Source organism: Numida meleagris, chromosome 17 (genome assembly GCF_002078875.1).
Source record: "Numida meleagris isolate 19003 breed g44 Domestic line chromosome 17, NumMel1.0, whole genome shotgun sequence".
Taxonomy (NCBI): Eukaryota; Metazoa; Chordata; class Aves; order Galliformes; family Numididae; genus Numida; species Numida meleagris.
This window is the reverse complement of record NC_034425.1, coordinates 9,398,611-9,420,308: the sequence shown is the minus strand read 5'-3', so window position 1 is coordinate 9,420,308 and position 21,698 is coordinate 9,398,611. Positions and strand designations below refer to the sequence as shown.

The window sequence follows — 21,698 nt, the reverse complement described above, 5'->3', positions numbered from 1 at the left end:
TCAAAACTATTCTTTCTGTAAAAGTGCCAGGATCGTACAGAATGCAAAGAACAACCCACCAGCAACAACCCTTCTTATCCCTCAGACACATTGTTTGCAGCCAGGTCATGTTCCAAGATTTAATGCACTATTTCTCTACAAAGGCAAATCTAACACAGAGAATAACATTCTGTAGTTCAGTACACTTTGGGAAATGTTACTGGTAAGCAAAAATACATCTGTTAAATGGTTTTGAATATATTTTCCTATTAAAGTCAGCTAACATTATTTCTACAGCTTTGTATTTTAAAACCCTGCAATGAAGAATCCTCTCTTCTCCAATTATGAATAGCATGCTCCACAAAATTCTCTCTGTAAATATATGGCCCAGCAATGGTAGTATGTATAAAGTAGTGGACAGTGTCTTTATGTACATTATGCATGAAAACCAATGCGAGCTCATATTGCAGAACAAGGTCAAGCAGGAAATAGAAAATTAAATGCCAGTATCTCAGTAACAGCTTCCCTGAAAGATGCATTAGAAACAGTTTACCAGAAATCTTCCCAGAAGGAGGCAAGAAACAAGAACACCTTTCACTCAGAACCATTTTATTTGCCTTTACTGCTACATTGCAGTCATTTCACTTCCTTGTCATTTCACTTTCTCTGGATTTCCATTTAATATGTGGTAGAGTTTTGAGGGCAGGAGCTTATCTCATACTTATTTACCCCACTCAACCCCTAAAAGAATAAATAGATAACACTCTTGCAGGGACTAAAGTTCTGAATTAAAGATGATTCACATGCTTTGGAACTTTGCAATCAGAAACACAACCATTTTCAGGCTGATTGTACTGTACTGAATGATACAGTAGGTGCCTACTGGGATCTTCCAATCTCATTGCCTAAACAAGCTGGATTCTTAATTCTCAGAGCTTTTGAGAGACTGTATTTTAATCAATTAGCTCCTTCTGCTTGTCCAGTCGTTTGCATTTTAAATCACATAAACAGAGTTTCTAGTTCTGGCCATCAGTCTTAAAAAGCCATTGGGACTTAGGCTGCTAAACCAGTTCTGAAAGGGAAAACTGCAAGACAAAATTATCCTGTGTTTTAAATGGGACCTTCTAACACAAGAAGTGTTGTTTATGAAAGTGAGTAGTTTTTCATTATTTTAAAATACTCGTGTTCTAGAGCTGCCTCGTGTCCTTCTTTGCACTCTAGTGCTGATTAGATAGAGTTTTGACTCAAAGCCCACAAAAATGTTTAGTGCCTTGATGATACAAATAACCATAAATACTCATTATTTGATCCAAGAAGCTTGGAGAATTTCCATTATCTTCGACAAATATTATTTGTAGCTCTATACTCATGCTTAACTGTATATTAGTGCCTGCTTGAATGTACTATTAATTCAAAGACTACAGGGAGAGTAGCTTCAGAATCAGCAACAAAGGAGAAGCAATGGAAGGCAGAAAGAAACCTGAGAGTCATTAATAGAGGAGAAAAGATTCATTTATTTCAGTTCAATTTTGCCACTTTAATCACTACTTTTCCTTTGGTCCTTTCCAGAATTCCAACACTGTGATTACATTGATTGAGAAGTGTAGGAAGAGAATCTTATCTCTGCCTGCAAATCGTATTTAATTTCACATCTCAGCAAATACATCATCTTCATTTTTCTTTTTAGCCTCTTAGCTATTATTTTATTTAAAACTAGCCATAGGAATTTCATAAAAAATGTAAAACAAGTTAGGATACAGTGTTTAAAAGTCTACCTAAAAATGAAACTGCACTGGATGGCATGCTTAACTGGGATGTTATATCTAAACAATTGACAGAATTATGTGACTATGGCCTGGAGCCAGAGCCTGTGGAGTTAAGTGGAAGGACTTGATTTCATTGATTTCACCAGGCTCTGGAGTGAGGCACCATCTTCTTACCATATACTTTAGAATCAAAAAGCCCCAAGTCCAGCCTCAAAGCAATATGTCCATAAACATAAAATTACAATGAGCAATAAAATCTTGAGAGACTAATTTCTCCATTACTTTAATTTATATTCTCGTTAACCAATTTCAAATGCACATTAAAGTACCAGGTAATTCTGAAGATGGCAATATCTGGATAATAGAGCCTGGTGAGGCCATGCCATGCAAGCATTTCAGCCAAATCCTATTAAACTTCAGTCATTCATTTCCTCTTTATTTTCAGAAAGCCTAATTTAGAAGTAGGAAGAAGAGTTGTTTGAAGATGACTGACTACTGGATAGGAAAAGCGAAATGGAAACAGAACTCGCTCTTGGCGAATGGCCGAACGTGCAATAGCGAACAGCAATAACCAGCAGTATGGTGATCAGGCAGACTAGCCTGATGACACAGGCATCTATCTTGTTGGTCAGTTCTTCCCAAGTCTGCCTGCTATTACCTTGAACTCAGTTTTTCTATCTTTCTTTACATCTCATTTAATATTTGTAAAATGACAACTCTGTGTAAAGATCTTCAGCCTCCACCAGAGTCCCTATAAGTGAAACTCCTGATTATTAAAGAGAGACAGAAAATAAATCAGAGGGAAGTCATAAAATGATCCTCAAAAAATGACCCCTGTGTAGTGAAAATGCTGTCATGGCTTGAACCAGTGATTGAGCACCTGGGAAAGGCAGGGCCAGCCCAGGGGAGCTCAGCTGCAAGCAATGCACCTGAGTGATTGGAAGGGGTGGAGCCAGGAGCCACTCCTTCCTTTACCTCATTTAAGGGCTGGTAGTGGAGGTGAAAGGATCTCACTGGAGATCCTTGGGTACCTGAGGCCTTCTGAAGGTAAGTAGGTTTTTTTCTTTATTTCTGTGCTTGGAGCTGTTGCATTTGAGCAAATCCTCGTTTGCTGTAGCCTAGGGCCTTGCTGCTCTGCTCTCGTTGCTGTACTTTCCATTGTGTTACACCCCTGTTTTGGGGAGCAGTACTTACCAGCAATGCTCCCTGGTGTCAAGTGAACAACTTCCTGTGTGACCTGGTTATTTTCTGCTCCATATTTCATGTTTACTGGAAGGCTGTAATCTTGTCTATGGGCACTAGTGAATTATAGCAATGCCATTTGCACAGCTGTAGTTAATGACCTGTCAGGTTTCCCATTATGATGTTATGCTGTTATTTTCAGGGTTTATGTCCTGACTATAAAGCTGGTGACTGCTTGGTCTGGAAACACTAATGCATTTTCATACATTTTAGAAATACAAAATGAAGAAGTGTCCTAATATAAAACCGCACACAGTTCAGAAAGGAAGAAGGGGCATTTCTAAGTAATATTTTCACTAGTAGAAAAAAAACAACACCAAATCAATAACATTCAGAAAGCTTCCTTTCTTTGGCCAAAGTCATTAATTCTAATGTGATTTACAGCTCTAAACAGGGTCATCAGGTAGCTGGAAATGCATTAAGTAGGTGACTTTGTTTTAAGGTGAATTTATTTGTAAGAGATAGTAAATGTCTTGGTGACTGCAAGTAGCGTGTGCCCAGAAATAAGATGATGGTGTGATGTTATATGGTAGCTGTATTTCAATATGTATAAGCAACAGCAGTAAAGTTTCTCCAAATAATCATTCCATGTAGTTTCAGTCAAGCAGACACAGCAAATTGATGAGGATGGATTTTGCTCCTGAACATGTTCTGTGGGTGCATGGTTCAGTGAGTTCACAACTGACCTTTTTAGAGAGCTGTTCCGTGAGGAGGATATTTTTCACTGAGTACTAATGAGTGGTTTTAGATTCTCAAGTCAATAGCAATCCCATAACTGAAGAGCCTAAGTAATTCTACTCATACATGCATGTAGCATTTTTGGAAATAACTCTTGCAAGCTACTGAATAAATTTCATGATTTAATTTGTAAATATGGAATCAGATCTGAAATATCATAACAGTCTTTAAAGACAAAGTACTTGGATACTGTATGATGGATCTACCTTTAGGTAACAGTGTCATTTCCTTTTCTTTTTTGTCTTATTTCTTCACTGGGCAAGGGACTGGATTTTGCAGGGAAGTTCTTATGAGTAACAATAAATCCTTCATTGACACCATGTAACAAGTACACTACAACAGGCAATACACAGTGTAGTAGTGTGATCTGATTTCACAAGAGTTTATTTTCTCTATAGATAAGGGTGTGTCTGCAATTACTACGTTTTACTCCATATGACTTGGCAAATCCTGCCCTAATAACGCTAAACTGTGCTAGTAAGATGTGTGAATTGAGAACTGCATGCTGTATTAATATGAACTCCTCAGTCATGCTGGGTTCATCACCCTTGCAACAGTTATAGTGTCTTCAGGAAGATTTCTAATAACCTGATGTAAATACTCTCACAAAATAAGAAATGTATTCCTGTTAATTGCTAGTGGTAACTTTTAAAATATGCTTCTCTTCATCAAAGTGCTTTATGAGAGTGTTTTTGTAAGTAGCATAATGATAGGAAGAGAGTAAAGAACCCGTTAACTTTATCTCAATGCTGAAATTTGACCCCAGTTCAGTTTCACTGTACTAGTTATAGGAGAAATGTGTAAGCAAACAAAAGCTGAACCATTGCATCCCTTCCATGATTAAACCCAATTGCATTCCACTGTAGAAGAATGTTACTGACATTGAGAATACCAAGGAACAGTATTTTTGTGACTCCTTTCTCCACTGGGAAACTGTGGGTTGTTAGCTTAAAGAATTGAGAAGTACTTTGGATCTCTGAGACGGAGCAGCCACTGATTCTTCCATCAGATTTCTTTATGCTTCTGTTTTCCTCCTTCAGTACACAGATATCACCAAAATCCCTATTGCCGAAGGGTGACATGAACTACTGATATTGTGTGAAGAGTAGCCTGTCAAGGCCTAAGATGAGATAAACTTCTTGAATATCCCAGCACGTACTCAGCAGTGCCAAGTATTGCTGTTCAGCACTTCAAATTGTTCTGAACAGTCCTCCAGAATAAGTAAGGTTTTATAAGCTTTCAGTAATGTCTTAGCACCACTGTTTCAACTGCTTTTATATTTAGCAGCGTCTCAAGAACAGAATAAACCTTTTCCTGTATATACCAGTATCTATACTTAGAACTCCTCGGTTTGCTTTTAGGTCACAGTGAAGAACCTAAGGAAGAAAAAACTCCCTAGTATTAACCTCATTCTTTAGAGCAAACCCTCAAAATTCTGATGATAGGGCTAAGGTCCTGCACAGCAACGATCCTATTTAAAAATGATAATAAAAACAGTAACAACAAAAACTAAGCTCCTTAAGGGGACGTGCTTATCTTGAAGTGATGAAACCTTGAAAGATAACAGGATGGCATGTTGGCTTTTCACTTCTAAAAATTTCAAAGTGGGCTGGCATAATATTTTTTTTAAAAAAAGCATTAAATTTGCAGAAAAGCAGTTACTTAACTGACAGTAACTTTAGTTCTTTAGGATTCTGTAAAGCATGTAGAATGCCACTGCATGTGAGAGTAGATGTTTTGAGTACTTTTCCTTGCTCTCCTGTTTGAGGGTGTAATTTGCAACCACTATCTTTTAAATGTCCTTAGAACTAGAAGCCATCCGTGCAAATTGTGATAGCCCTTACCAACTACAGCTGTCATAAAGAATTAGCGTTACTGAATTGTTCCTTCTTCTTACAACCCCTAATAGTGTCACTGAAAGGTAAAACTGTTTCATCAAGAAGCAACTGGAGTGACTTCTGCCCAAATACAGGCATCTGACCTAACAGTGAAGTGTGAGGAACAGTAACTGACAGGGATCTGCAGAGTACTGCCTTGAAGGTCTGCTGTTCCATACTAGCACATTCCTGAAGCAGATGGGGGGGATATTGCTTGCGTCTTAGAAGGAGCAGGAGAGGTACAAGGCAGCTGGTAACACAGCAAGATGCATCATGCTATTCAGTCCAGTATTGGTTATAAAGGGAAGGCTTGACCTTTGCAGTACCTGTCTGTGGCTATAAATAGACAGAGACAGCTTCGATCATTTCACTTTGTCAGTACAATAATACAAAGTCTGAGACTTCTGTTATGTGCGGTTTTTGCTCTGTGGATGTTAGCTGCAAATTAGGAGGGGTGGGGGGAACGCACAAATCAACCAAGAAAGGTAATTAGGCTATTGATAGGAACGGGATCTGAAACCATGTTAGCGAAGAACTGTGTTCCAACCATAAGTTTGGTAAGGTAATTCAGGTAACTCAAAGATTTCCAGAGTTCTTTACTGTGGTAATTCACATGAGTACCCTGGAGAACTGCATGTGTAATGTCCTGAAGTCTGTACATCTGCCTCAGCATAGGCTCCAAGTTTTGCTATAATCTTTTTTCACTGCTAAGAAGAAATAATGGAGAAATTGATAGAAAGTTGAAGTTATTTCCTTTTGATAAATATTCTATCTGTTACCGTGAAGCATAGAACATGTACAGACAGTAGGTACTCTTTGTTTCTGCCTGATTAGGTTACCCACCACTGGAACATTAAAAGTCTACAGGTCATATATAAGGGCAGGAATTCAAGAGTCTATCACAGCTTATACAATGCAGTTTAAACAATATAATGTGGTATAATCTCCTGTTTTTATTTTCTTTCATCTATTTCTTTCCCCCTTTTTCCCTTCCCTTCTAGTAAGGGAGTTTCTCAAATCCTCTCATTGGTTGTCACCCTTTGCATTTCCAGACAAAAGACAGCTCCAAAAGCTGTAGTAGCAGATTTTATTCCTGGTTTGAGGCTGATCATCATTAATTCAGGAAAGGCTTCCAGGGAGATTTCTAAGTAATTCAAAGCTTGAAATGAGGAACTAATTAGAAGAAAATTTTCTGGGTAGATTGGAAATCCACTGCAGAACCTAGATACTGCTTAAAGAAAAACTTTAAAAAACATAAATCACTGCATTCCTGCTTCATGCAACCATCTTTGTTGGCATGTCCTTGTAAGGGTTAATTGCTGCCAACAGAAGTGAGACAAACAAGAACAAAAAAGGAAAATACTAATTAGTTTCCTTTCTAGTTACATGATTTGTAAACAGTTTTTGCAGAACCACCAAAAGAAGTAAAAAAATAAATCTATTACAAAATACTTCCAGCTACCTTTAATGACCACCAAAGCTGAAATATTACACACACTAACCTAAGTTCTGATCAATAAGTGAATGATTTCCAGAATCTATGCTTTATCACCTGCAGAAATGAAGTACTTCAATATATTGCTTTCTAAAAGAAGAGCTGCCATTGTTCTAAGAAATAATTGTATACAGCTGGCTAATTCTTCAGAGTTGGCATCAGGCTGAATGATTTTGAAGAGTGTGTGCAGACTGTTTAGAACACTACTGTAGCTCAGACAGCACCACTGTTTTCACTGACAAGCCAAATGCACCAGACGGTGAGCAATGCTACAGCCTCCTTAAATTCCAAAATAAGACAAGAAGAAATGTTGTAGTTAGTATAGAAGGGAGCAATTCAGAAGTAGAAATCAGTGGGTTTGTTTTGTATTATGTAGGCAGCCAAACCAAGTGATTATTGGCCTCAATGTGTGAAATATCCTCCTATGTAAATGGAGGATGGCTTAGTACGTGAGCTTTTCATAAAATTTAAGATGTAGATGGATGTTAGTTTTAAAATCTCCATTTCAGGCCACAAACAAATGTTTCATGGTTCTTACAGTGACATTTCCATCAAAGGTTAGTTTTGGACATGCGCATTTAAAAAAAAAATTAAAGCCCACACAGGAAAAACTGGAAAACTGGGAATGCTTGCACTGCCTGCACAGGCCTCTACAAAAGCACATGAATAAAGCAGGAAGTTTAAAATCAGGCTTTAGCACTTATGACCACAATTGTCACATCTCAGGCTTCTTTTTCCTTTTAAATCACTTACAAATTAACATGTTTTCTCCCTGGAGAGGGAGTTTCTTGGTGCTTCACAGATACTGCCCCTATGTTCCTTTGGAGTCTGTGTAGCTTTGCCAGCTGGCCTATGTTAGGGCATAATCCCATCAACATCATCCTAGCAAAAGGCATGAGCAGCGTTAATCTCCAGCAGTCTTTTCCCTTTTATAGTAAAATGGGTTACGATACGAACTATGGAAAAGAGATTTCTCATAACAGAATCATAAAGAAATGAGTACTTTTTGGTCATCTATAGCCAATAATGAAGCACTGTGGCTTTAGAATTTTCTGTGTGAAAGTTGTTATTACAGATTTTATTATAAGGAGAAAAAAATTATCTGCTTCACTGAAGTTCACTTGTTATTTGGTAGTGATGGTCTTCCTTGTAGGTAGGATTATCAGTATCACCATGTAAAGTTGAAGTTACTTAGTGTAACTCAGTAAGGGTCATGGAAATAGTGTCCCTCCAGGGCAAGAAACATTTGTGCTCTCCTCATATATACTCCTCAAATTTTGGGAACGGGATGGAGTTCTGGCAAGTGAATTCCATGACTGCAAATCAGCTTTATATTTTGTGCCTATCAAAGCCCACTTATATCCTGTAATTAACAAAACAGGAACGTGATCAAGAGAATCAATACAATCAGACACAAGAGTATCAAAGGTTGAGAGCATGTATCTGAAGTCAAGAAATAGTACAGAACTGTTTGAACTATGATTGCCTTTGCCACCCTGACAATGCTTACACAACATATTAAAAGCAAAGCTCAGCTGAACTGAAGATGTAGAAACATGTATTTCACCTATCACAAATGACTTTGATATTCCACAACCATAAAGTCTGTGTAGTAGAAGTACGCAGTGCAGATTGATTATTATGCAAATCACCAAGATAAAGAAAAGTACCCGTTCTTCACACTTAACATGCCTTGAAGTTTAGTTCAGAACCTAATTTGCATTGAATTAATGTTTTAAAGCACTACTTCCTAGTTTGTCTGCATACATGATGTAAATCGTAAAATCAGTTCTTTGGTTTTAGGATGTGAGGTGGAAAAAATCTCTGGCATGTACAGAGATCTGGCCAGCCCCTGATGTGCCCTCCTTCCTGCACTGGGCAACTCTGCACCCTTACACAAGTAAGGCTTAGTGCTAAGAAAGGCCTGAGCCACAGGTACTATAATGAGAATAGCTGGTAGTTGCCATCGCTCTCTTCTCCATTGAGCAGTGCAAGAAGGGGAGCTGGAAAGACAGTGTCAGGAGTCCTGTAGCTCATCTCTGCCTATGTCCTCTCCTACCTGTGAGATGCGCATCAGCAACTGCTAGCTACTGGGTGATAACGAGTACTGGGAATCCAAGAGTCTGGGAAAAGTCCTGTGTGCAGCTGAGAGTAATGTGATTGGAAAGGGATTTAATGTTTCTAAAATCTGTCCCAGAATATACAGAGATGGGGATGTACTGAAGCATGGTTTGATTTCTATGAAGTGCTTAAAAACAAATTTGAGCAGAGTCCAGAGAAGTGGTTGAAGGGAAGGCCCAACAAAGTCATTCTGTTATAAAGGAAGAAAAAACTAATTTCAAGAAACTGCACAAAAAGATCAGGTATCAAATACAGGTCAAAAATAAAATGAAAACTCTACAAACTACCAGTATCTCAGGCAGTTTGGATCCTGAAATATTAGAGGCAGCTAAAAAGAGCAAGCTAAGGCCTACTCAGATCTCAGGTTATTTAAGGAGTATATAGCATTAGCACTCCTAGTACAAGTGTTTTGCAGGAGCACTGTCAGCAATGAGCCATACATTCAGGCTATTGCTAGCTGGAATTTCACTTTGCCTATCTGGTAAATTCAGCTGGTGATGCTCATTTACATCCTTTTAGCTGCCCATAGATTATTTACCATTTACTAAATCTTACTAAGCCAAGTTAGGCTTTCATTATTTTTCCCCACAGTGTTTCTTATTTTCAAAACAAATATCAGTGGAACTTGCAAGTTACTTTCATGTTTTAATCATATTGCTTTCCTAACACACTCTTAAATTTGTAGATAGGATTGTCTATCTGTTGCTATGCAAGTACAATACTGCTTTTCCATCCTCCCTGCCTCATTTCTGTATGTAGGGCACACTTTCACAAAGTAGAAAGATGTTTGCTTTACTGAGAGAAAACAGCAGTGTCTTCAAAGCAATTTATCTACCCTTGAAAACAGCCACGATCTTCAGAGGATATATGTTTGATCAACTTTTCTAACCTTCACCATAATGTGATGTTGAGTTCTTGTGTACTTCCCATCTCTGTAATGTATTAAAACTAAACCAAAGATACCTCCCCCTCCACTCACTATACTAATCCCAGAGAGATTATTTAACAAAAACTAGGATTTTACATTGCACTTACCTGGAACAAAGCTTCCCTGGACCACCTCCTTATACGCCCACCAGCCCTCATGGATTTTTGGTGAATTTTGTTGAGCTAGAAATAAATAAACCATAAAATTAAAGCAGTGCATAGGAAACATATAATTACAGGAACTTTGGAAACTCTAAGAAGGGGATCATCTTCAACAGAGGAGTCATTCCTCAAGTTCCCAAACAATGTCTATTCAATTAATTGAATTATTTCTTTTAAGTGGCTGTATCTTGGAGCCCCTTGTCTCTGTTTCTCAGACAGTAAAATGTAATTTCTGAAGATGTGACGGCTAAACTTAAAAAAATTTCAGATAGAAAAATGAGGTTTTGTAACACTTGTGGTCATTCATGTGCCAACCTTAAATTCAGTATAGGTTAAACATGCAGATAAAATGAGGGAGCTCCATGCACAGTAGACAGTATCTGAGTTGGTGGACTGAATCATTTTTTCCCCTTCCTTTGCCAAGTTCTCCAGTAGTCTCTCATTTTGGACAGGAAGAAGTGACAGTGAACCATAGGCTGTAGCTATGTCTGTGTGTTTCTCCTTTCAAACAACATGCTCTGAGTTCCAGAAAGAGAACAGGAATACATAATTCTGTGCTTCACAAGTGTTGGCTTATACTGTAATGCTCAGGCAGGGAGATGAAGGTTTTCTGCCATTGTCTGCAATGTGGCTCCCACTAGTATCCCCCCCACCACAGTCATCCTGGTGTTACCAGTGTCTGACGTGCAATTCTGTAGCACAGTGCAGCTAACCAATGAAAGTTTTTTGATCAATATTCTGAAAGCCATGTGGATAAAAATCTAAGCTCTGGATAATAAGACTATTGCTTAAATAACTTCTCTAAACTTCCTGGCAAGCCAAGAGTAGAAAGGACTTGATTTATAAAGATATTACTTCCCTTCATCCTGAAGGAAATTGGCACTGGAGCAAATTTAATGTTTAAAATATAAAATGCTGACAGAAAAGCATACAAGATGATTGTATGTCTGTACACCCTTTGAAACCAGTAAGAGACACATGCAGGTCAGAGCCAATAAGCAAATGTCCTGACTTTGCTCTAGAAATGAAATTTCAAGCAACCTTTTCCTTGAGTTACAGAAAGCTCAGCTATCTTCTACATCACTAGCTTAATTCCTTTAATTAAATGCTTTCAATCCTTTCACCAGGTCTAAGTTTTTAATGTAAATACACAGCTATGAACCATGCTAGGTTTAGCAGCTTTCTGCTGCAGTTTCATTTCTTGGTCACACATTGTATACAGAAGGCACAATTACCCTGGGAAAAGTTCCAGCAACATAATAAAAATTGTTGTTGTCATTAAAACTTACAAAGAGAATGTGACATTCAGACTAAAAGATGAGGACCACTATGTACTGTTCTATGAGGAACAAACCAATATTTATGATTTAACTGTAAATTGCAGAAACAGAAGTAAAGCTGAAGTTAATTAAACATACTGAGAGAAGGCCCAACACTATCTGCTCACCAGAAATCCAGACACACTGATGGAATGGGGTACATGTGGATGTAGAAATCCCCTTGTGGTACTCATGCTTGTTCCATTAATTGGTTGGTGACACATTAAACTGAAAGGACTGTCATCCTGTTTACTCTTTACAGTTTGCAGAAGACATTACCTTCATTTTTTTAATGTTTATATCACTGTCTAGAGAACTCAAACTGTGTCTGGCTTTGTGCTGGACTATGCTATGCAAACATTTGGAAAATGGCAAATCCCGAGCTGCAACCCAAAGCATCTGAGCAGCGAAATATTCATACCCAGTCTGAACTGTGATTTTTTTTTTTGGAATCTCAACACTGGTTCATGAAGTTTACTTTTTTTGCTTATCTACAGCAGACATCCTTAAAGATTTCAGGATGTTTCAGCAATAGGAAAGGATACTAAGTGAGCCCCCAAAAGCACAACAATGTTTTTTACTTAATATTTCTCAGAAAATTAAATTGCATGGAAGCCAATCTTTTAGTACCATACGCAGCTAAAGCTGCTATTCCCAACCAGAGGTTGCTGCTTTTCAGAAGAGTGAGGAAAGTTTGTGTGTAGGTGCAGGCAACTTATGAAGAGAGGCTGGGCACTTCCAAATGCAACTGTTTGCTATCAGCATTTATAGAAACTTACACAATAGAAAAATGTATCAGCTTTCCCCCTCTGGGACCAGTCTAGATGATATATGGCAGGTCCAGAAGAAAACAAGTCCAGAGTTCAGAATTTAGATTAAATCAAAATGCACTGGCTCTGTAGTTCTGCTTCGTTGTACTGTGCCAACATTTAGTAAGGCTAATTCCAAAAGCACAATCAGGAAACTAAGATTTTTGGCATATTTTTTCAAATCTGTTGCATTAGTATGGAAACAAAGACTGTATGAGATAAGTAAGAAAATTAGATTATCAAAGCTTTGTACTAAATAATTGAATGTCTGTGCAATCACTTCTTCTGTCAGAGAAGAGCATGACCTGGCATTGCTCTGCACTTTCTACAGATACTAGATCCTTATCTCTTCAATATACACATGAAAATAAAACACAAAAAAGGAATACAGTAAGATGAGCTGCTTTCCTGCTGCCTAAGGTAAGGTGAGAGCACTAGTGGGTTACTGCTGCTTCACAGAAAACTGAGGCCACTGAGAAAGTCAAGAAGAAAGGCACATTTTTGTTCTGAGAGAGGAGCTGGGCAGGCGAACACCAGTACCATGCTCTTGTTTGAACGCTGAAACCTCTGTTTTATACCAATTCAAGCAAAACACCTGCAGAAATAGCGCAGAGAGTGACTGAACACAGGCTTCTGCTTTGTGCCTGTGAAATCTAGCTTGGTGCCAAAGACTTCCCCTGATGGATCCTGCAGGTCTTTGCTTAGAAAGGAAGGAGATCTATAAAGCTCTCGTTTCTCTGGAGGCAGAAGGAGAGAGGAGACTGGTAAGGGCAGGAAAGAGTGAACGTCTTCTGAAGACTTCTCCTGACCTATTACCACAATCTGTCTTAGAAAGTGGACAAGAAGTCTTATCAGAGGAGTAAAAAAAAAAAAGCTGTTCTGTATTTCTGAAATAGACCCACACTTGGATTAGTAATGAAACAAAGGGATATAAAATTAGGGTGAACGGACATATGGACAGTCCTTGGTGGGAATCCTAGCTGGGCCACTTACACCTCATGCACGTACAACACAGGGTCTGTACAATTGCTGTATCAATGCCCATCTGACAGAAAGGCACTGTGCCTGGACAAACACGTTCAACCTTATGGCTCAGGAATTATTGCCAAGGAAAAGGATTCTTCATATCTGCCATCTCATGACACTGCAAACAATAAAATTCTCTCAGCATCCTTATTTCAATTAAAGGAAAACTATTGTACATCTCATTGCAATTCTGCTGCTTGAGGACCATTACCAGAGGCAGCCATGCTTTGTTTGTGGCTTCTGATGTTCCTGTGTTTCTACCAGAACAGGAAGGTTCCTACATGGCAGCTCCTTTGCTTTAGCATGAGCTGTCACATAAGATACTGAGGAGGAAAAAAGTCTAGAAACCAATTCTGTATTTCTGGGGAGTGGGGTGGGTTTAGTATCTTAAAAAAAAACTCATTTCTGATACCTCAGACTTATGTTTTTATTGCTAATTTAAAAATACCCAGGGTAGGGAAGTGTATTGAACATTTACACACCTTTAGATTCCAAGAAACATCGTTGGTTCTGTAAGGCACCAAAATTAACAGGGCCATCTGAAGAGATGCTTTGCTGACTGAGCAGGGCACAGGTAGCTCTGCAGCAGCTACGTCAGCACCAGCAATGTGCTCTGCCACTAACAGAGACAGTCCAGAGCGCTGCATTTGTCCGAGGTGCTAAAGGTTATCCAAATGACCTCCATTTGCTACAGTGTTCTCTCCTCAGTACGGAAATCACTAGGATCTGAGATTACTGGCTGTGCTGATATAACGCTGTTATGTCAGATCTATTTCAGTGCAGCTGCCGTAGAGGAGACAGGATATTTATTCAGAGCAGATATAGCACATTGCTTTCATTTTTTCAGGTTATTGGAGGTATATCTTGTTGTGGAGCATAAAATTAAAGGCTAAACTCTACAAGATGTCAAGCATTTAGAGGCTTCCATCCATAGGGAAACTGTGCTGTGCAGGATCATGCAAACATGCTGTAAATGCAAATGCCAGAAGATGCCAGTGCCACAGACTCATCAGTTAACTATGTCTAGCTTCTAGAGGTCCAAATGGGTAGGCTTGTAATTCAAAGAGAAGTTGTGTACTTGGTAAAGCTATTTTAAAATCATCAAAGATAACATTGTCTCAGAAGCCAGGTACCAGAATGCGTGTTCTGTTAAATCTGCATAAGATTTGCATCTTGTTGGAAGGCTAGCACTAATATAATATAAAATTCAATAATTAATATAAAAAAAAGCCATAGTAAACATGCTCATTTGGAAGATGTTAACAAGTCATTCAACAATGAGTTACCTGCTTTCTATACTTAAACAAACAATAGACTTGTAGGCGATGCTTTTCACTTCCGAGCAGAAGCCAGCAGCATCCTGCCATGTCACAGTCCTGCATTCCCTTTACCATCGTTCCACAGAGATGAAAAATGCTAGACCGTGGAGAGCCAGGCTCAGCGAGGCTAGAGAAAAACCTCTCTGTGTTTGAATGTATTGATCTGAACTCCTCCGGTGGCTGTATTAATCACTCTGTGTGCTTCTCTCATATCCGAAGGGTTTTGCTTTTGATGACCTGATTAGCATTGCTCTGGCATTAAATAGATAAAAACTGTTTTTAGCACTGTTACCCCCATCTCCACAGTTATGAGATTAAAAAGAAAATGGTGTAATTTGATAATAAACATAGAGCAAGGCATTAATTTATTGCAAATAATTAAAATTAGATGATTTTGTAGTGGTTTAGAAGACCATGTGATTTAATGGAAAATTGGCCTTGAAGAGAACAGTGCATGGTTGTTTGGTTTTTTGTTTTGTTTCCATGTAAGGAGAAATTTAATGTTTTTGCTAACCTGCATTCCCTGAATGTTGGAGAATGCATGTGCTTTGTAATTATTTTGAATTAACAATTTTAATTACTACATTTCACATGGATTTTTTTGCACAGTGTTTAACCCAAGGATGGGTTGCCCAAACTTTAGGGAGAATAGAGAGTTTCTCAATCTAAACCATCATTTTGGACATCTGGAATCATACAAGTACCAGCTTTTGGCTCATACCAACAAATGCCTCTTAAAGCAAATGGAATACACATGTCCAAAGTGGACCAGACAGCAGGGAAACTAAGCAGGTGCAATTAGCTTAAGATTCAGCCTTCTCTAATTAATGTTCACTTTGTTTAAAACAAGTCTCTACATGATGCAGCTATTATTTAAGATGTTTTATGCAGCCTTTTTAATATAAAAAACACTACACACTTCAGGCAGTATATAAAGCATCATTTATAATTGAATACTTACAGGACAAGAAAGGTTAGCTTGCTTATGAATGCTACAGCCTACCCTGAATGCATCACCATACGATGAGAGAGGAAAAAAGAAAACAAAGGATTATAAGGGGATCAGTAAACAAAATGCTTTCATCAGCTATGCCAGATTTTTTCTTTCTGGATAACGTTTTGCTCAGAAAACATGCAAATGCTCTTTCATTAAGTTAATACTTTCCAATTCCATAAATCCTTCTTCCACCATCCCCATGTGTAAAAGCTCTCACTGCTGTTGTGAATTCCAAGCAGTATTCAACAGAAGCAAAACGGACGTGACCTGTTTTTATCATGTCTGAGGGCAAAAGCGAAGCACTACCATGGGAACTCTGCTATGGCACAGAGACTTGAGTGCTCTCTGTACTTCCTATTTATTGTATTTTGCGCTCTGATCTGACTACAATTAAAAACCTAGGCCAAAGGGTGAGATTTATACAAGCAGGCTCATATGTATGCAGGTAACAGTGACAAACAATGTGGCGTAAGATCACAATATAGCAAACAGCAGTATCTACTCCCCCTATGTTGCTGGCTTTTGGCAAGAGCCACTGAGCATCCAAAGCCACTAAACGCTGCTCAAAAAACCATAAACAAGGATGTTTGCCACTGCCAAACCCCATAGCAAAGGAAGAGCATTCTGCTTACAGCACACTCCAAGCAGAGCTTTGCATGTAGTAAAAAATGTGTATAAGGCCCAGCTCTGTTCTGCAGGGACAATGTCTAGTGCAGGTACTGTTCTGATCCCTTCTGGCCAGCTGCATTTGTGAATCTTTTGACTGAAGAATTTCTAAACTTAAAAAGGAAGGAGAGGGGCAAAGGTAAGAGATAGCCAGCCTAAGGGCCACTGCACAGAGCCAGCAGGAAGGCCTTCAGAACTTCCTTTCTTCCTTTGCTATTCATCTTGCAGGTGACTGTGCACTTTCACTTATCTAACTTGAGAATAGGGGTCGTAATACTAGTTACCATCCCATTGTGCTCAGGGAAGGAAATAGCAGGGTTTAGTACAAGGGATCCCATGCAACTGTGCTCATTAGGTGCTTGTTAAAGGAAGGTCCAAAAATACGTTTTTGGGTGGTGGGTTGCAACCTGTAATCATCACTTTTCCATATCAGGCATATGCCCAATCATGAGCTGTTACTTGAATTCTAATATACATGAACAAAACCACACATAGCATCTAAAGCTTTCAGTCAAAAAAAAAGTTGAAATCACTTTGACTCTCTCCTAGCAGAGTCCCAAAATACACCCGTGTAAAACACATGCTGCAGCACAGGGTGGGTTACTTTGTCACTGCACTCAATTTAACGTGAAGCTTACATATTATCCCTAACTCAGCCCACCCCATGAAGCCATCCCTTTAATGTGACTAACACACACGTGCAATCATAAGTCCACACAACGTTGGGCAGTATTTTAGCCCTCTCCAAGTATTTTTTGGCTGGAATACAAAGTGTTACACTTAATGTTATCAGCTTCCATTTTTAGAATAATGCATTTTGGGGGGTAATTTCTCCTTCAGTAAATTTAATTTCGGAAGGGATTAAGAGAGAGAACTTCTATGTAGATCTCTGTTACCTAGGAAAGTTTCTTTTGATAAGAGGAAGTCTGGAAGATTCTAGCTACAAATTGCTATGAACTAGGGATGTGCCCCTCTTCTTACTCAGTTCCCATATGTAGCTAGCTACAGGATTAACATTGCCTTTGAGTGAGACGGTTCTTTTTCTTTGGCATAAGAGTCAAAATTGCATCAAAGCTGAATTACTGTAAGAAATCAAAGGAAATAAATTAATGTAGGAGAAAAATACATAGCTGTATTGCAGCAATTAGAATACTGATAGTAAGTGGTGTGAGAAATCCAGAGGGTTAAGCCAGAGACTCAGAACCTTGTTTCAGGACAGCTATTGATGGCATGCTTTGGGTTTCATGGGTCCTAAACCATGTTAACATAATTTGTCTGTCACTGCTTTCCAGCATCTCTGATGTGGTGTCAGCACACGCCATAGGCTGTTCTGCGTTAGATAGGGCAGTTTGTCTCTGAGTTCCTTAATCACATCTAGATACAAAGTCTGAAGAGCTCTATAAGATAACACAGCAAGAAGAAGCAAGACATCTTGTGATATTAACTTTGGAAAAGCTCTTTACATTGTGCTGCGTGCTCTCCACTCCTATTAATTTCAATGCAGTTTTAGGACACAGCATCTTCAAAGAAATGGCCTCAATATCCTTGAGCCTTTAAACTTCAATACATTATTAATGCTAAATTAATAGGGCTTCCTTTAAAAGGAAACCACTAAGTTCCTTCCTCAGAAGCACGTATGATATTGACTTCTCTTTGGGTTTCTGACCCTACTTGCTCTTTGTACTCTCTAAACATAAAGTTACCAATCAGTAAAAGAACAAACAGACAGACTGTCCCATTAACTGCCACAGGCAGCTCTTTTTCATTCTTTTCCCTGGCTTCAGTAAAATGATTTCTTCAGCAGGCTTACCCTGTGGGAGCTGTGCCCAGAATTTAATATTCATCGCTGCTTAGGCAAACTCAAGAGTAAAAAATAAAGGTCTTCCAATTAACCTCAAGACAAATGGCATGGCATCAAAATTAGGTGCTTGATCCTTCAAAATACACAGCTGCCTCGTATCATGCTGAATTCTACAACTTCATGAAAGCCTGTGGCCCAGAATGTGATATGGAAACATTCTAGAGGGCGACATCATACACAATGAATTAATAATGATTAATAAATACGATTACCATTATTTTCCACAGTCTTAACAGTAGAGACATAGACGTAGAAAGAAGCAGGAAGGCTGCCTTCAGTCTCCCTGGAAACTTGGCAGAGGAAATCTGAAGTCAGAACCCATCATCATGCAATTTTTTTGCAATTCTTCTTCCTCACCACTGCAGTTCAGTAGTTCCTTAGTAGAAGTTGGTTCTTGGTTACTGTTACTAGATGTTTCTTGACAGAAAGCAAAAACCTTGTGACTTTGTAGCTAATTTCTCTGAATTTGAAAGAGACCGCCTTTCTTCTAGGGAGTAGGAGAATACATTACGAATCCTTTCAGGGGTGGTAACAAAACTGTGAAGTATTTTTCAACATTAAGTATTGTTTCAGACTAAAGCAGATTTGTACTTGCTCAGAATAAGGTTTCTACATCATGCAGGCTTTCAGAAGAGCCCATGTTCATGCATATCACCTTTCTACTCTTGCCATGAGTTGTAAGAATCTTAAATAGCAACGAACTCATTAAATTCCCTTTAAACTGCCAAGAAGGGTTAGAGTCATTGGGTTTGTTTCTGTGTGTGACCAAACAATGGGATGCCATGAGTTGTCAACAATTCCAAGGCCCTTGTTAACAAAACAGACTTTATATATATACGTTTCCTTGACTCTATTCCTGGAATACAGCGGTAAATCATTGTATATTACATGGGGCAAGAAAAAAGGTTTTTGCATGTGAGATATCTGGGACAAGTTAGAGAAACTCAGAACAAGAAATCATTACTAGAGTGTCCTTCCCCCTCTACCCCCCCCCCCCCCCCAAAAAAAAAAAAAGGAAAGACTCTGGCCCTGCATCACAAAAAGCTATCAAATGTGGCAAAGTGACAGCATTCTTACCTAGTATGTCATTAATGAACCACAAATCATTTAACAAAACAAAGTGCACAGCTCAGAATCCTTTAAGTATTAAACTGGCCATGAGGCAAACATGACCAGTGTGTATCAACAGCATTAACATTCTTATTAAATTTATGATACTGTAGGCAACTTAGTAGAGAAGAAAGTATTCTCATCAAAACTTCAACCTTCCTAATAAGCTAAATGATAGAGAGTCAACCTATATGAACACAACGAAGTACATGTGTTTCACCACTACTTGATTATCCTAAGTAGCCACCAGTGTTAAGACAAAATGCTATCCAAACTTGGACAAAGTGCAGAAAAGCAGCTTTTGTTCAGAGTTTTGAACTGAGAGGCATGAAATAATTGGGCAAAGCTGAACTGCAGTGGGGGAACCAGAAGAGCAACCAGAGGGAAAAATCATTCTAGTCAGATCAGCTGCCAGGATGAGACAGAACAGATAAGAAAAGAACATGTCTTACTCATCTCAGCTGACAGCCATGCTGCATTGCATCGACATTCCAATTCATTAATTACTGCTTAGCTATTACAGTGATGACAACCATATAAATTCCTGAACATACAGCTTTTACTGGTTCATTTTGAATTATTTTCAAAAGTGCAGATATCTCCCCAAATTTTCCAAGCTTGGAAGCATTATGCGTTCATCTCTGTTGTAAAGATGGGGAAGGAGACAAATCGCTCTCTCTGCCTCTCTCACCATTTGTGCTTCCCTGCAGTACTGTGGAATATCCCTCAGAGATTACTTCTATCATCCATCTGTCCACAGTTGTGTTTATCCACTGATGCTGGACAAAATCATACCCTCCCCTCTCTGGACTGTTTCACAAGACAGCAGTGTTATAAGGGCACTCTGCTGTTATTCCATTATTTCAGAAATATTTTCAGTAACCCCATCCCAGCCAACAATATGCCTGGCTTGGAGTGATGCAACTGTGTCTACTGTGGGTGCCTGGGGAGAGCAATTTATTCTTCAGAACCCTACTAAGTTTCTTGGTCCTTGCAGAGGTGTCCCTTATTCATTCTTCCTAGCCATTTCTTTACTCATTAGTCAAGAGCAGTGGTACGCTTCTTTCCCCTCTCAAGTTAAGGTGGAAGACATTTTATGGTGGTTGTGATGCCTGTCCCTACCTCATCTTACTGTTTTAGAATGTTGATCATTTTCTAATGGTTTTTTTTTTTTTTTTAGGCAGAAATCTCATGTAGGAAAAAAAACCAAACCACCTCATTTGGTTACTCTATTGTTCATAGCTTACTCTCCTTGCCTTTGAGAGATGAAACTTTGGATAGATAAAAGAAAAAGAAAAGAAACACCAAGGATAAGATTAAAAAAAAAAATACATTCAGTTTAAAGGAACTGCATAGAGAAATATGCCACTGCAATGATTTCATAAGGGATTTCCTAGCTTTTCTTCTTTTTGTCTGCGTGGTCCTGTTTCTCCCAAGTCAAAACCCACAGAAGTTTCAGACAGCCTTTTATATTTGCCTGTAGCAAGAGGAGAGAATTTTATTCAGTAAGGGCAAAACCAACTCAGGATCAGAAATGGAAGTTGGAATTTTTAAATGGGTATACTTCTGTTCTTATTGGCCTTGCATATCTAAAACAGAGATGCCTGGCAGTTTCGTGTGTCTTTCAAAAACCAAACAGGATTGCATGTTACCCAGCTTTCTCCCATATTTTAGTAATGTTTACCTTTATTCTGAATACTTCTAAAGGTCTTCTTCTGTGCTAACCCTTGTGATTGCTCTTATGCTATGATCTGTCTTTTGCCAAGACCTTGACTGAAAAAAAACCAAAACAGAAGAACAAACCAACAAGGAGCTGTGAAAGCCCTGCCTCCTTCATACTCAATGGGGCAAGCTGCAGATGGGATCATTCCAGTAACTTAGCCATAAACACCAGCTGCCTACCACCTACTGTGCAAAATACTGAGTATGACAGCAGTACAGAAAATCCTGTCCATCCATGGTACTCATTGCCCACATAATTTCATTTATAAAATGTGCTGAGCAGTTATCCATCTATTGATATATTCAGATATTTGCCAAATTACTATCTAAATACAACCATGAAGCAGCAGCACAAAGCAGCATGCTGCATTAGCAGTGAGTGCAAGAGCCCCAGAACAGCAGCTTTCAAAATACTACAGATAGAGGGAAGAGTCCTGAAATTTGGGCTAATTGAGAGAAACTTTCCTTCTTTCAGTTAACTTCCTTATCATTTAAAATTTTCACCTGTGTATGCTTCAAAGAACAATTGAGGATAACTGGCAAACTCTTCTCTCCAGCTGCC

General features: G+C 38.7%; 1 protein-coding gene across 4 annotated transcripts in view; it reads right to left on the bottom strand.

Moving 5' to 3' along the window:
• The window catches only part of CA10 (carbonic anhydrase 10), a 164,692-nt gene that overhangs the window by 120,719 nt on the left and 22,275 nt on the right, over positions 1-21,698 (bottom strand). For all 4 annotated transcript variants that reach the window (XM_021415047.1, XM_021415048.1, XM_021415049.1 and 1 more), the window contains one exon: positions 10,254-10,328. In XM_021415047.1, coding sequence (XP_021270722.1) covers positions 10,254-10,328 — 75 coding nt within the window. The remainder of the gene's footprint in view (positions 1-10,253; positions 10,329-21,698) is intronic.